At 48.2% G+C, this 16221-nt stretch overlaps 1 protein-coding gene across 1 annotated transcript; it reads left to right on the forward strand.

Annotated features, from left to right (window-relative positions):
• The first annotated feature begins 4937 nt into the window (after positions 1–4937).
• Ccdc51 (coiled-coil domain containing 51) lies at positions 4938–15071 on the forward strand. Its single transcript, XM_021172109.2, has 4 exons — positions 4938–5038; positions 11973–12292; positions 13483–13647; positions 14126–15071. The coding sequence occupies exons 2-4, from the start codon at positions 11981–11983 to the stop codon at positions 14876–14878; spliced, it is 1230 nt and encodes a 409-aa protein (XP_021027768.1). The 5' UTR covers positions 4938–5038; positions 11973–11980; the 3' UTR covers positions 14879–15071.
• The last annotated feature ends 1150 nt before the right edge of the window (positions 15072–16221 follow it).

Here is a 16221-nt window from a genome sequence, read left to right on the forward strand (position 1 = left end):
AACCGTATCAAAGGGTCAAGCATCAGGAAGGGTGAGAGCCTCAGAGCCTAATTGTTAAGAACTTTGGCTTTTTTTTTTCTTTTAAGATTTACTTAATGTATAAGAGTACACTGTAGCTGTTTTCAGACACACTAGAAGAGGGCCTCAGATTCCATTACAGATAGTTGTGAGCCACCATGTGGTTGCTGGGAATTGAACTCAGGACCTTTGGAGGAGCAGTCAGTGCTTTTAACCACTAAGCCATATTCTTTTGCATGGAAAAATGCTAAGCCAAGGAGAAACAAAGGATGAGTTATGAGTTGTGGTTTATCAGGGTCACTGTTTTTCCCCTTTTCAACGATGTGTGAGCACACATGCAAGTACATGGTGAAGTTTAAGCTTGGGAATTTTATCATTGAGGCAGACAGTTTCAAGTGAACTCAAACTTCACCTGTATGGCTAGGCTAGCTATCCAGCTTGCTCCAGGGATCCCTTGTTTACCCAGGGATAAAGCAGTTTATCTTTAAACACACAAGCGTGGCAACCCCGATATGAAAGGCAGGTGGTTTTTATTTATTTTTTACAACGACTATTTCCTTTTACTAATCTCTGAAGAAGTATCCCACTAGATAAACAAGCACACACAAATGATAGGCTTTTAAAGGAGTTGGTTTAATTCAAAGTGGTACAGAATTCAGAGTACAATGAAGATGGAGCAGTAGGCTCTAGTGGGATTCCAGACTGAGTTCACTTTAAATTCACAGCTGAGGTAGGAATTGCTGAACACTAGAGACATCGAGCCATTGCATTATTTACTTTATTCATTTTTTTTTTTTACAAAAGTTTATTACAATGTACAANAGGCTTCAGGATAACATTTCATTCTAGCTATTACATGGCAAAGATGTTATGACAGGGAATCCAGATGTTTGACAGGTTACAGGATAACACTTCATTCTAGCTGTAGGTGGCAAAGATGCTATGGCAGGGAATCCAGATGTTTAAATAGGAATGGAAGAGGAGGGTCACCATCACCCCAGATGTGAGGAACAGCTTACTTTTTGCCAGATTTCTTAATTCCACCTGTGGCTGCAAAAAGAAAAGTCTGGTTAGGGAAAAATATTGTTATGGCTACAAAGCCTCCCAGGGTCCTAGTAATAACCGACTCTTGTACTGTCTGTTTACCTTGACACAAACACGCCCAGCTCCTCTATTGCTACCATCTCTTCTAGAAAGGCAGAGCATGGTGGAGGCAGGGGGAAGGCAGCATCCATACCGTGTGCCTTTCAGATTAGCTTAGTAATTCTCCTGCCTCAGCATCCTTACAGGTAAGTAAGTCTTGCTGCTTGGTATTCTTCAAGATTATAGGCTGGTATGTGAAGAAGTCTCAATTCTCAGCTGGTAGTCTGACTTCCTATTTTGTAGTGTTTTATTTTCTCGAAGGCAGAGTCTTTCTCATTAAACAGCACAGGTGGGCTTCAAATTCACTCTTCTTTTTTGGTGGGCCTTTTTAAATTTTTATTTTATTTTATTTTTGGTTTTTTGAGACAGGGTTTCTCTGTGTAGCCCTGGCCTCACTCACTCTGTAGACCAGGCTGGCCTCAAACTCAGAGATCTGACTGCCTCTGCCTCCCAAGTGCTGGGATTAAAGGCATGCACCACCACTGCCTGGCCAGAAGTTTAGCTTCTAATCACACACTATTTTCCCCTTTTCTATTTTATGTGTGTGCATGTATGGGCCAGAAGCCCAGGTAGTGTTCCCTATCAGCCATGTTTTGTGAGCTAGGGTATCTCACTGGCCTGGAGCTTGCCAAGTAGGCTAGACTAGTTGGTCAGAGAACCACAGGGACCTGCAGTAGTGGGATCATAATTAGATACCACTTTGCCTGATTTTTCTTATGTGAGTTATGGGTACCCAACTCAGATCTTCATGCCTAGCAAGTAAATACTTTACCAAATAAGCCATCTCTCTAGTCCCTCAATGCATAGTTTTAAAAATCAATTTTTAATTTTATTTGCATGCATGTTTTACTACATTTATGTATGTAAACCATGTGCATGCCTGGTACCTGCAGAGGACAGAAAAGGGTATCCGATTCTAAAGCTGGAATTACAGATTGTTGTGAATAACTATGTAAGCCATGGGAACCAAACCTGGGTCCTCTGTAAAAGCAACAGTGCTCTTTACTGCCAAGCCATCTTTCCAGTCCCTTTCTTTTTTTTTCATTTTACATTTAACTTATTGTATGTATGTACGTACATATCAGTGCACACACATGTGCCACAGTACATAGGTAGAAGCCAGAGGACAACTTTCATGAGTTAGACAATCCTACTACATAGATCCCAGGGATTGAACTAGAGTCCTCAGGCTCAGAGGCAGGGTTTTTACCCACTGAGCCAATTCATGATCCCCTCTTAACTGCACATTCTAAACTGCGACTTACAACACACTATATCCCATCTTATATTCCTAGAGATTTTTTTTTTTTTTTTTTTTTTTTTTTTTTTTATTTTGGTTTTTTGTTTTTTCCCTATAGCCCTGGGTATCCTGGTACTCACTTTGTAGACCAGGCTGGCCTCGAACTCAGAAATCCGCCTGCCTCTGCCTCCCGAGTGCTGGGATTAAAGGCGTGCGCCACCANAGTGCTGGGATTAAAGGCGTGCGCCACCACGCCCGGTGGAGGTGCACACTTTTAACCCCAGCACCCAGGCAAAAGAGGCAGGTGGTCCTCTGAGTTTGAGGCCAGCCTGGTCTACATAGTGAGTTCCAGAGCACCCAGAGCTATACAGAGAAACCCTGTCAAAAACAGAACGAGGGCACAAAAGAACCATGACAAAACAAATCTTAAGAATCTCGGTGGAGGTGTATGTATCCTAGCATATCGAGGTCAAGGTCACAGGATGGGGAATTACTAGGAGACCTTGTTTAAAACAAACAAGAAACCCAGAATGGATGGGGCTCAGTGAGAAGTAGTACTAGTTAGATTTCCTTTATCAGAAATTCCTCGGATTTGGGGGACATTTGCATATACATGGTATTGTGAAGCCAGCATTTACTCATGCTTCACCCCACCCCCATGCACATGGCTTGAAGTGAATGTAACACAACACTTCCAGTACCTCTGCACTTGACTGTCATGCATCATCCAACACCAGTTTGCTTCTGGTGTTAGCTCTCAGATCTGGGACACTTTGGATTTGCAGATTATAAACACTCTGTCTGTACAGGATTTAACCAAGGTCTGACCTCCTTATACATAATCGCAGATTAAAGGTGCCAGATAACTGACCTCATTTTAAAAAGCAATCACAACAGCTAAAATTTCATTGCTACGTGGATAAACAACAGATCAAACCCAATGCAATAGGTCTTGGGGTGACAATTCCAGTATTTATGTGACACTGATAACAGGCAGAGATAATTGCTAGTTAGAAAATGCAAAATAGTGCTTTTACAATGCACACAGCCAGGCTGGTTGCACAGACTCTAATCTCTGCTATCTAGGTGAAGGCAGAAGAATCTAAAATTCAAGGCCAGCCTCAGAGACTTTTTTTTGGCAGGGTTTCTCTGTGTAGCCCTGGCTGTCCTTGAACTCAGAAATCCCCCTGCCTCTGCCTCCCAAGTGCTGGGATTAAAGATGTGAGCCAGCACTGCCCAAATGGTAGAGAACTTGTCTAGCAATTAAAAGACAACAACAAAGGTTAGAGAGGTGGCTCAGCATTTAAGAGTACTGGCTGCTCTTCCAGGGGACCTGGGTTCAATTCCCAGTTCACAACTGTCTGTAACTACAGTTCCAGGAGACCTCTGTCTGGTCTTCCAGGGCACTGCACACACATGGTACACAGATATGCATGCATAAAAAACACCTATATGCTTAAATACAAAAATTAAAACTTTTCTTAATGAGATAGATATTAGGACTCCTGGACCTGTGATTCACTCTTAAGAGACAAAATCGTGGACAAGGCACAGAGAGAGCATGGAGCGTAGGCTACAGCTTAAGAGGGAGTGTTTGCTTTGCACAAATGAGTGTGCTCCCCAGCATCGCCACAAAACAAAATAGTACCCAGAGCAAAATACATGTTAAGGAGTCTGGACTTTTATCCTTTAGTCTAGATAGCACGACTCAATATCATTACCGATAACGCGACCAGCAAGTAAAAAAAGTCCTATGTTCCAAGGGTAACAACCTATAAAGAACAAGTGAATTGCTAGTTTGGAACCAGAAACAGGAGGATACTCAGAAACTTAGCTATATGTATCTCTGCGGCGTACATGTTGATGTTTCCACTTCTGTAGCTTCTCCATGAACTGGAAGCCCATGACTGTCTTGAGAGGCAACGTTTCCACTCCCGCCCTCTTCGAACTGCACAAACCCAAGGCAGGGGGCTTGGCCAGAGTGTACACCAGACCCAGCAGTTCACCAACGACCCCCGGAACAGACCTGTCCTGCCCTAGTATACCTACAATAGCTCGATCTTCACTTACCCAGGGGGCCCTTCCCGGCGGCCTTGGCTTTTAGCTCCTCGAGTTTCTTCTGTTCCTCCTTTTGTTTCTGCTTGAAAGCCTTATCTTCCTGCAGAGAGGCAGAGCAGGTTCACTCCAGTCCAGTCGCCCATACCCTCAGCGCCCGCCCGGCCTCCGCTCCCCGTCCTCACCTCGTCCATCTCCTTGGCCTGCTTCTTGGGCTGTTTCAGGGGCTTCTTTTTGCCACCTGCGGGCGACACGAGCATGCTTGGCCCATCCCCGCCATCCATCGCCCTCCCATGGTTCCCCATCCATCCGTCCCACCCCCGATCCCCAAATAGCCTTACCTTCCCGGCCCGACATGGCGCCTCCAGCCCCTTCACCAGACCCTGATCCAATGCCGGAAACGGGACTTACAGCCTTCGCTTATGCCGCACCTATGCGTGGCCCCTGATTGGCTGCTAGGCAGGAAGTCACCCTCACGTATTTTAAAGGATGCCTCCAGGGGCGGGTGCTGACCGGTCAGGGGTCAATTGAGTGGCAGACGCGGGGCTTACTACTGGAGCCTAATAGGCTTAGGCAATTCAGGTACGGGGCGGAAGGCTCCTTCTGCCTGGGTTTATCTGAAACCGTGGGAGTGGGGGATGGTGTCTGCCTATAAAGCTTGTAATCCGGCACAGAAAGAAAGCATTGCAGGTGGAGGGGAGGGTACATGCAAGTGCCTTTCCGGAACCGAGGAAAGCACAAGTGGCGGGCATGAGATGGGATAGGAGATGGCAGAAGTGGGTAGTGGCCAATTATCACCCAGTCCTCAGCTTCAGAAGCCGCGGGAAAAAGTTCGGACTTATTGAAACAATGAGTGCAAGTGTTTGCAAATTCTTTCTTCTAGTTGGTTTTTTTGAGTATGTACTTTATATAGATACATTGTATTCTGGACTGCGGCTTGAGGAACGCTGACATTGTAGCAAGCCAAACCTACCGCAGCGCAAATAAGTAAAATACGCATCACACCTAATGTGACCTGTGTGGGGAGGAAAAAAAAAAAGCAGAGAAAGTGGTTAAGGAATGCTCCCTGGGTGGGATGCCATTTTTGCTAGGGTGGTTAGAAAAGACCTCTCCAGGGGCTATCTGAGTAGAACTTGAGGAAGGCCAGGGAGACAACTGTGAACAGGGAAGAGCTAGGCAGTGCCAAGGCCCTGGGTGGAAGACGGCCTCGTGTGTTCCAGTCCTTCATATGATTGGAAGGAGTGAGAAAGCAGTCGAAAATGGAGAGACGAATGAGAGTCAGATCCCCTGAAGCTGTGGAGAAAGCGTTGACTTTTGCCCTGAAGGAACTGCGGGACTGTTGGAGGCTGTTGAGATGGAATGGAGATGAGTGAGGGGTAGTCCAGCCATGGCATGCTAGCCAGCCAGACCACTTTGTATACCTGACAGATGCGGGTGGGGTGGGGACTCCTAGGCTTAGAAAGTCAGCAGGAGGGCTGGTGAGATGGCTCAGTGGGTAAGAGCACCCGACTGCTCTTCCGAAGGTCCAGAGTTCAAATCCCAGCAACCACATGGTGGCTCACAACCATCCGTAACGAGATCTGGCGTCCTCTTCTGGAGTGTCTGAAGACAGCTACAGTGTACTTACATATAATAAATAAATAAATAAATCTTAAAAAAAAAAAAAAGAAAGTCAGCAGGACTTTGCTAATAGATTGGATTTGAGTTAGGAGAGAAAACAAGAGGGATTAATCAGGGTGCTGTGAGTTCAACAGCCCAGCATTTGTACCTGAGTTCCCATTAACCACAGTAGCAGGAAAGATGGATTACTATTAAGTTTCAAGCAGTGATACAGTTAGATAATATAAAATCCTGAAGAGATGCTTCAGCTGAAGAAGTGACGAAGGTGTGTGTGTGCGCGTGCGCGTGCGCGTGCGTGTGTGTGTGGGTGTGTGTGTGTGTGTGTGTGTGCTTGCTTGAATGAATGTGTGCAATAAGGGGTTGAACCTAGGGCCTCACTCATGTTAGTGCTGTATAATTGAACTATATGCCCAGTTTTTGAGGAAAAAAATCTAATTATGAGAGTGTGTGAATGTATCTGTATATGAGAGAGAGAAAGAAAGACCCCAGAGGCCAGAGCCATCGGGTACCCCAGAACTGGAGTTACAGGCAGTTGTGAGTTGCCTAGTGTGGCTAAGTGCTAGGAGTCAAACTAATTTATATGCCCTCTTCGCCTCTGAACCATCTCTCCAGCCCAGTTATTATTTTTTTAATAACAGGTTTACTGATATAAAGCTTATTATATAGCTTAGCTACTTAATTTATATAATTCAGTGATTCTAATACATCAAAGATTATACAAATATTACTGCAACCAACTATAGAAGCATTTCCTCCCACTCTTTCTGGGTTTGAAGTAGAGACTCACTTACTCTATAGACTTGTAGGAGTCTTCCTGCCCAGCCTCCCAAGTGTAGGGATTGCAGGTTTGAGCTCCTTGTGGAGTAGGCTGAGTCTTTTCACATTCTTCCCAATGCTGGGATCAAGCCCAGGGCTCCCCGATACTGTGCCACTTACCCTAGCCCTGTGGGTTTCTTTGTTTGTTTGTTTGTTTTGTTAATATATTTTTAATTTTTACGCATGTATCTGTGTGTCTGCTTGTCCATCCATGTACCATATGCATGAAGCTGTGAAGCAGAAGAGGGAGTTGGATCCCCTAGAGCTGGTGGTTGTGATGTATGTCCTGGAAACAAAACCCTGGACCTCTGAAAGCAGCAATTGCCCTTAACCGCTAGGTCATCTCTCCAGGCCCCAAAACCAGGTTTTTGAGTTTGTTTGTTTGGTTTTGGTTTTTGGAGACAGGATTTCTCTGTGTAGCCTTGGCTGTCTAGGAACTCATTCTGTAGACCAGGCTGGCCTCGAACTCAGAAATCCACCTGCTCCTGCCTCCCAAGTGCTGGGATTAAAGGCGTGTGCCACCACTGCTTGGAGAGGTTTTTTTTTTTTTAAAGACGGGTGGCTTACTGTGTAGGCCTGGTTAGCCTAGAACTCACAGAGATCTGCCTGCTTCTGCCTTCTGAGTACTTGGGTTAAAGGCATATGCCACCATACCCAATTATAAAGTAAATTATTTAAAAATATTTTCTATTTTGTTTATTGATTGATTGATTGATTTTTGAGACATGATCTTACTATGTAGCCTTGGCTGACCAGGAACTCACTGTGTAGACCAGGCTGGCCTTGAACTCACAGAGGTCCACCTGCCTCTGCTTCCTGTGTGCAGGAATTAAAGGCATGTGCCATTACACCTAGCCCTTATATTTTATTTTAGTTACATGTGCTTTTGTGTGTCTATGGAGGAATGTGAACGTAAATGCAAATGTCCACGGAGGCCAGAAGGGGGCGGTGAGTCCCTGTAACTGGAGTTATAGGTGATACAAGCACTGATCTGCATACTGGGAACCAAATTTGTTTTCCCTTCAAGAGCAGGATGCTCTCTCCACTACGAAGCCATCTCAGCCCCCGCTAGCATTTTCAGTCCAGGTGGCTACATGAGGGGAATCTGAGCACTGCATCTTGGGCTGCAAAAATGTCTGGCAGTTAGGGAGATGGGGGCAAATGGAAGCCAAGTGAAAGCGACCTTTGAAGGAAGAGGGAGCCATCACAATGCATAGGCTGACGAAGGGCAAATGACGGGGAATCAAGAATTGGCAGAGGTGGAGGTGATCTGGACAAGGACCAGGTGACATTTGAGCAGATGCTTGTCTGGACAAGGGTGGCAAGGAAGGCTGTCAGAGAGGGTGAGAGCAAGTGGAGCCGGAAGTTCTGACAACCTGCCAAGGGGTCTGATGGTATGCAGGGCCAGGGGCTGGGCGAGGTGTCTCATCAGCTACTGAGCAGTGTCTGAGATGTGTGTTGCTCTTCCTAAGGAGCATGTTTGTTTGTTTATTTATTTATTTATTTATTTATTTATTTATTTATTTTTGGCTTTTGTTTTTATCTTTAAAATCAAGAGAGAAAGCTGAGCATGGTAGCACTCGCCTTTAATCCCAGCACGTGGGAAGCAGAGGCAGTTGGATCTCTGAGTTCAAAGCTAGCCTGGTCTTCAAAGTGAGTTCTAGGACAGCCAGCCAGGGTTATACAAAGAAAGAGACCCTGTCTTGAAAAACAAAAAACAATAGAGGGTACCCCAAGGGGAGACCTGGAAAGGGGAAAACATTTGAAATGTAAATAAAGAAAATATCCAATTTAAAAAGAAAAAGGAAAAACGAAAAACAAGCAGAGGGAGAGAGAGAGAGAGAGAGAGAGAGAGAGAGAGAGAGAGAGAGAGAGAGAGTGCTAGAGCTAGAGATATAGAACACAAGCTCATGGGCTTAACCCCAGTACTGCAGTACAGGGCTGGGGCTGGGAGATACCAGCAGCTGAGAAAGTATGCCAGGAAGATGCCACCCCCACCCCTAGTGGCTTGGAAAATCAGGGTAGGAGGCAGCCCGTCTGCTGACAGTGAAGAACCGAGCTGAGAAAACAAGATTCGTGACGTAGGCCCCTGCTTAATGTGGCCTCTGTCCATCTGTCCAGCCTTTCCCCCTCAGCCCATCTCTGCTTACCTCCCAGCTGCATTGGACACCTTGCAGGTTTTAGGTGACTCCAAGAGCTTCCTAGGTTCTCCCCCTGCCAGCATCATCATTCTTCCCCCGCTGGCTGAAGGGCCAGCGAGACCGCCTGTGTATGGATGTTATTCGCATTGAGAGACAGGCCAGCACATGGCGCATGGCAGGGTGGCAAGGAGAGGCGGAAAGGGGGGAATAGATGAGGGGAACAAGCTGGGAGCTCCTGACACTTCTCTGGGACATTCCTGCTATTACCAAGCACTTGTTCTTGCTAGGCAGTTTTATCTGATGCAGAAAACAGGAAAGGTGGCAAGTAAGGGGGTGGTCAAGGAAGACTTTATTGAAAGGAAACAGTTGGGGCTGGAGAGATGGCTCAGTGGTTAAGAGCACTGGCTGCTTTTCCAGAGCTCCTGAGTTCAATTCCCAGCAACCACATGGTGGTTCACAACCGTCTGTAATGGTAGCTACACCCTCTTCTGGTGTGTCTGAAGACAGCTATAATTGTACTCATAGACATAAAATAAATAAACTGATTAATTTTTAAAAAGGGGGATATTTGAGCAGACATAGACAGGCTACAGACTTGTGGAGGAAGAGGGGTGTACTTGGAGGTGGCAGGGCACAGAATTATACAGATCATGCTTAGAGTGTCAGGTTGGTTGGAACAGAATATGGCCATGGGAAGGAGAGGGGTGAGGCTGGGAGTGCCTGACCTTTCTGGTCGGCCAGATCTCTATGCCAGGTGAGTCGGGAACTCTAGGTTCTGCTCTTACTCCTGTGTTAACCTGCCCTTGGGCTGCTCTGTCAGAAACTGAGCCGTAGATCTCATCTCTGCCAGGGTGTAGGTGATGTTCCAGGGAACCAAGAACAGACAGCTAGAAGAGGACAAGCCAGGAACTGGGCGGAAAAGGCTGGAGGAAGTTGAGAGGAAGTACTGACTTCTGGGGTCCTGAAAGCTATGGAGAGATCGGGGTGGGGGTGCTGGGGGCAGCTGAGTCACAGGACATCCGGGTCCTCCGGGTCCTCCAAGTCTCATAGAATGGGATCAAAGAGAAGGAAGCAGCTGGGGCTGCAGTGGCACAGAGCTTGTCCGGCATGCGCCACTCTGTTAGGTTCCATCCCTAAACATCTGTCTCCTGGGAGGGAGCTGTGAGGCAGTGGTAAATGGCCAGGTGTCGCTGGAAGGAGAGTGGGTATCACCGTGCTTGACCCTGATGGAAGGCATACTTGCAGAGCTGTTGAGGGACTGTAGACACTTGTGTTCTGTGGGCCCTGGTACTGGGGCTTGGGTGTGACTGGTGTGTTGTCTTAATGTGTGTATGGTCCTAAGCTTTGTGAATGGGACTTGAGTTCAGGTGGCGCGGCAGTTTAGAACCAGTGTCGCCAAGATCCCCTCTGCTACAGCTCTCAGCTTGAGCCCACTTTGACCTGAAGGCATGTGCTTGTCCATCCAGCTTTGTTTCCCAAAAGATCGAGAGAGTTCCACTTCGGAGGAGGAGCCTGGGATGCCTGGGGGTAAATCTGTGCATGAGGAAGCCCCCTCACACCTGCGTCTGTTTACACCGTATCCTTCTCATATGATCCCGTTAATCTGTGTATAAAGGAACTCTCAAAATTATCCCGCCATCTCCTGGTTACCACCGGTGAGAAGTTTCACGACTTGAAACTAAGAAAAGAAATTCCAACAATAGTTTGAGGAAGCCCTTTTGTGTTCTCCCGGCCCTTCCTCTTTCTATCCCAGCTCCCGTTGCTTTCTCTTGTTGTCCACCAGGTGTCGCTCTGATCAGTTCCTTCAGGCTTAATGTCTTTTGACCAGAGAAAGTTGCCAGGTTTTTCTGGGATTCTGGGTAACTTGGCCCTTCCCTCAGGATTCTGAACCCCTTCTGTTCTTGGGCCAGGCAGTGCCCGACTCTGGGTACTCCTTGTCCTGTGCAGGTCAGAGGAAGTCGGTATTGTTAAGCAGGGCTGAAAGGGAGCAGAGGAGCCTGACCTGCTGAGTGGCTGCAGAGGCTGGGGCGGAGGTGGGAAATGTGAGACAGGGACTTGGGAGCCTGAAGTGTCAGGTGGAGAACAGAGGGATGGTGTGATTTGAACCTAAGAAAAGCACTCTACAGCGTGGAAGACAGTTTTCTTCCTCCCTCCCCTGGATTTGTTCTTTCAGAGGAGAGCTAGTGGCAGCCTCAAGGAGCCTGGGAGTTAGGTGTGAGGATCGTTTATAGGAATGACTCTGGAAGTTAGCGTTCCCTCACTCATCCTTAACTCCCTCATTTCCAAGGAGTTGTGTGTCTCTGTGTGTGTGTGTGTCTTCTGTGTGTGTTTGCAGTAATGGGGATTGAATCTATGCGCATAGGCATGCCGGGCAAGTGCTCTGACACTGAGCTATGCTCCCTGGCCCTTAAAAAGGTTTTTACTTCTTGCCATTGTCACAGTTACTTTGTTGTTGTTGTTTAAGACAAGGTTTCACTCCCTAGCCCTGACTGGCCTGCAGCTTGCTGTATAGGTTCTGCTGTTCTGATCAGTCCTCCTGCACCAACCTTCCAAGTGGCTGGAGTTACAAACTTGTACCACCAGCTCACGGAGCCTCTGTGAATTTTTTGGTCTTCGTGGGCAACTCAGGTTTGAGGATTTTCTCTGGCATTTGCAGAAAAAGCAAGCACCAAGTTTCTCCTCTAGGCCCCGTCGGAGCGGCCTAGGCGATTGTGTGGTGCAGTCGGGGCAGCTGATCTGTATGGCATGATAGGAGGAAAGGGAAGACGTGACACCAGATGAGCTTTGCCACGACTGTTCCCCTGTCCCCAAAACCCATGGGAAAGCCTGGCCTTCTTCTTGCTACAGGGGCAGAAATTCATCTGTTTAGCTTAGGCTTTGAGACCTGACTTGTGTCTAGCCTTTCTCAGAAGCTAATCTGTCTGGTATCCTCCTTACAGTTCTTGCCATGACAGGGTGCAGCCCTGTGTTTGCAATGCAACACTTGGTAGGTGTACCCCGTATACTGGTACGGAGAACCTTCCTTGGAACGGACTTCATCATGACAAGGACTCTGTGCAGTCCAGGTCCCAGACAGCCTAGAGAGAAGCGACCAGAAGCTGCAGCCTTAGGGCTCTTTCACCGCCTCCCAGAATTGGGAAGAACACTGAGCCACACCGTTCGCCATCAAGCAGCCTCTACTGCCAAGGCTTGGTGGGACAGATATGAAGAGTTTGTGGGACTCAATGAAGTTCGGGAGGCCCAGGGAAACGTGACAGAGGTGAGGAGGGAGCCAGGGTGGCTGGCTTTGCCTTCAGATTTGGGAAATATGGCTTGGACTCCTAACAAAAAATATTCCCAGCTACATGTGTGAAGGCAGCTGGGAAACTGTGGACACATTTGTGTTTTTTTGTTTGTTTGTTTGAGACAGGGTCTTATGTATTCCAGGCTGATCTTCCTGTGTCCACCACCTGAGTGTTGGGATTATAGGTGTGGGCCACCATAACTAGTCTTTTTTTTTCTCCTTAGACAGTTTTGTCCTGAAGTCCAGACGTGCCTGAAATTTAGAATATCTTCTAGCCTGGCTCTTAGCTCGTGATCTTCTCCCCTCAGTGCTGAGATTATAGGCATGGGTCACCACACCCGGCCCAGACTTGCCTTTTCTTAAACAAACATCATTGGTAGGAATATCTCCCTCTATCTCCTGTGGAGATCTGGAGCTGTACTAGAGTGAAGGTCTCTGTAATTATACCCTCTGCTCTCTGTGAAAATACTCAAGTACTGAAAAGTCCCTGGCTAATGACTGCCCTGTGTATTAGGCCAGCAAAATTGCCTTCTGTGGACGGTTTTGCCTTAAGGTGCTAAGGCAAAGGGCACTGGGAAACATCATCTTGGGAGGTGGACAGAGCTGCCTGTGGTCGTCAAGTCTTTGGTGGCGGCAGAAATGCACTGTGTCACCGGTCTGCACTCGGTTACAGAACAGTGTGGCAAGGTTGGAAAAGAGCAGGGGTTTGGTTGGGGATCCAAGGTACATGGTTGTCTCTTCTCCTTGGAGAAGATTTGTACCTGGGGGGTTTGGCTGAGTTGAAATTCCCAGGGCCGTAAGCTAGAGGCTGTAGCAGTGACTTGATGGTGGCATTGGAGGCCCCAGTCATACACTGGGTTCCTCGTGGTGGTTCCCGTCAGACAGGAGCTGGCTGGATCTAGCGGACAAAGATTGTGTCACTGTTTGCTTTGCAAGTTTCTCAGGAGCGTGTTATTTCTGCTTGAATGAATAAATCCAGTGCTTCACGTGGGTGTGGCCACGTGTCAAACATGCCAGAGTGAGCTAGGATTAGCGTTCGAGTTTCTGCCTCTCACAGTGACACCCCAGTGACCCCTGCTTAACTGTTGCCTCGTTAGCCGTGGAACTGAGCCCAACAGAGTGGGATTGGACACAGAAGGCTGATCCCTCTGACGTCCTCTCTACAGGCGGAGAAAGTGTTCATGGTGGCTCGTGGGCTTGTTCGAGAAGCTCGGGAAGGTTTGGAAGCTCAGCAGACTAAGCTGAAGGAGGTGAGGGACCGCTTGGACCGAGTCTCCAGGGAGGACAACCAGTACCTGGAACTGGCCACTTTGGAGCATAGGATGCTACAGGTGGGCCCCTCAGGAAGCAGCCCTCACTGACCTGCACAAGCCTCTTGTATGGCAGGGTATGGAGGGGGTAACCCTGACTGTTGGTCGGAGGTCTTGGAGGAGGTAAATCCAAAAATTCTATGATGGTCTTAGGCCCAGGCTTCCAGAGTCTGTCTGCTTGCCCTTTCCTGAGTACTAGGTTGAACAGTGCAGCAAAGTACTATCTGACACCTGCCCCATTGAAGAGAGGATGGGGGTATTGGCTCAGGGAATACCAGCTGCTTATTTTCCTATAGACATGCTCTGCATGACTGCCCAGGGGAAAGATCACATGGCTACCTCTCACCACCCCCCACTGCTCTGCTCCCACACCAACAGGTATATTCTGTCTTCATGCAGCAGGTGTTTGTAGAGCCTGTGGCAGGGGAGTGTCCTCTGCCCCCGTGACTGTAGTCACAAGGCTCCTTGCCGATGGTCTGATACCACTTTGTTCCCACAGGAAGAGAAGAGGCTCCGAATAGCATACCTGCGTGCAGAAGACTCAGAGCGAGAGAAGTTCTCTCTCTTCTCTGCAGCTGTGCGGGAGAGTCATGAGAAAGAGCGTACAAGGGCTGAGAGGACCAAGAACTGGTCCCTTATTGGGTCAGTCCTAGGAGCTCTGATAGGTGTGGCTGGTTCCACCTATGTTAACCGTGTCCGGCTACAAGAGCTGAAGGCCTTACTCCTGGAAGCACAGAAAGGTCCTGCGAGTCTCCAGGAAGCCATCCGTGAACAGGCTTCTAGCTATTCCCTCCAACAGAAAGACCTCCAGGACCTTATGATGGATCTGAGGGGCCTGGTGCACGTCGAGCAGGGCCAGGGCTCCGGGTCACCAACAGGTTCTTCTACGGGAGGAAAAGACATAGATGGCCTTTCAGCCACCATGAAAGAGCAGCTCCGTCATTCCAGGCAGGTCTATTCCTGCCTAGAGGGTTTACGAGAGCAGCTTGATGGCCTGGAAAAGACTTGCAGCCAAATGGCTGGGGTGCTTCAGCTGGCACAGGCTCCAGCACATCCAGGCACGGTGGGGCCGGTGGATGGGGCCCTGCCCAGCTCCTTGCTGGAACACGGGAGTGTGATCTTGGCCCTGTCAGAGATGGAGCAGAGGCTAGAAGCCCAGGCTAACAGGAACACTGTCTCTAGCACACTGGTCACCTGTGTGACTTTCATCGCCACATTGCCTCTGCTCTACATGCTGTTCAAGACCAGTTAGCCCTGGGGACCTTCTTCAAAGGGACTGAAGGGTAAATGTAGCTTTGGTTGGTGATATAATGAATCTTGAGGCCATCTGAGGGGCTCATCATCTGAGGTATATTTTATTTTGTAGGTAGTACCTATTTACATTAATTATCGAAGTTTTGTGCAAATGTCCAATTAAAATATCTAAGAATTTGTATTATTTAAAAGGTAGTTGTATCAGACTCAGTTTTATCATTGACTTCAGAAGTCTGGGACTTGGAGTTTAGCCTGGAGTGGGGGCTCACCCCCTTTAGTTTCTTTCTCATCTCCTAGTGGTCCTAGCCCAGGACTGTGTTGGATGAAGTTAGCCCTGGATTCTCACTTAGAATGTCCCGACACAGTTGCCCTCTGCTTGTTGGGCCTTCCTGTGTGTGGGCCCAAGCGAGTAGAGCCTCGCCTGGTGTGTGGCTTGGGAAAGAGGAAGCGATGCAGTTCTGGTGCTGAAAGGAAGAGACTGGGGTCATCATTACAGATCCGTGCTGGTTTGCATATCCCTGGTACAGAGTCCTGTCCATGCAACCTGGGTCCCTCAAAACGGCACAGGCATAGTCCAGGCCCTCGCTGGCAGCAGTGTGGAGACGAAAGGAAGGGAACAGTGAAACATGGAAGTGGACCGCCCTGGGAACCTTGACCTCTCTTCATAGGGAACAGTGACCCTTGACCTCTGCTAAATGGCGTGGGTGGCCTTATGTAAATAGAATTTGTGGAGTGTTGCTCTGTGCTGAGTATTAGCTGTCTAGAGCCTTAGTGGAGAGTCAGTCTAACAGCCTCCCCCAGAGAGCACCCCCACCCGAGTGCACCACAGCTGTCCTCTTCCAGGGGGAGCTTGTTTGTGCCTATGAAGCCAGAAGCCTTTCTCATGAGCAGCCCTCTCCGCTTGGATACTGTGTTCATTCCTAAACAGCAAGTGTGGCCCGAAAATGGCTCCTAAGTTCTTTGAACCTCTGAGAACCTAATCTCTCGGTCAGTTGATCACTTATTGTCATACAGTAGTTCCCTGCAAATAAAACAAGCCCAGCACCTAAGGGTGTTGATACCCCTGAAGGGCCAGGATGCACCGTCTGTGTGTACAGATGAGGATCGCTGTGGAAGGCTGTATCACTGTGGTCAGGCCTCCCTCTGTCAGGCATGCGTTTGAGAAAGTGGGTTGAGGGGAGAGGATTCCCTGTACAAGAAAGGGGCTCCTACACATTGTTGCAGAAGTAGGGAGGCCAAGGTAATTGAGGGAGTGGGTGCAGACTGACCTAGGCAGGGTGGGGATAGGTTTGGGGGAGTTGTGGAGCATAAGGTTGGGGGGGGAGGAGCTGGAGAGTTGGG

This window comes from Mus caroli, chromosome 9 (assembly GCF_900094665.2).
Source record: "Mus caroli chromosome 9, CAROLI_EIJ_v1.1, whole genome shotgun sequence".
NCBI lineage: Eukaryota > Metazoa > Chordata > Mammalia > Rodentia > Muridae > Mus > Mus caroli.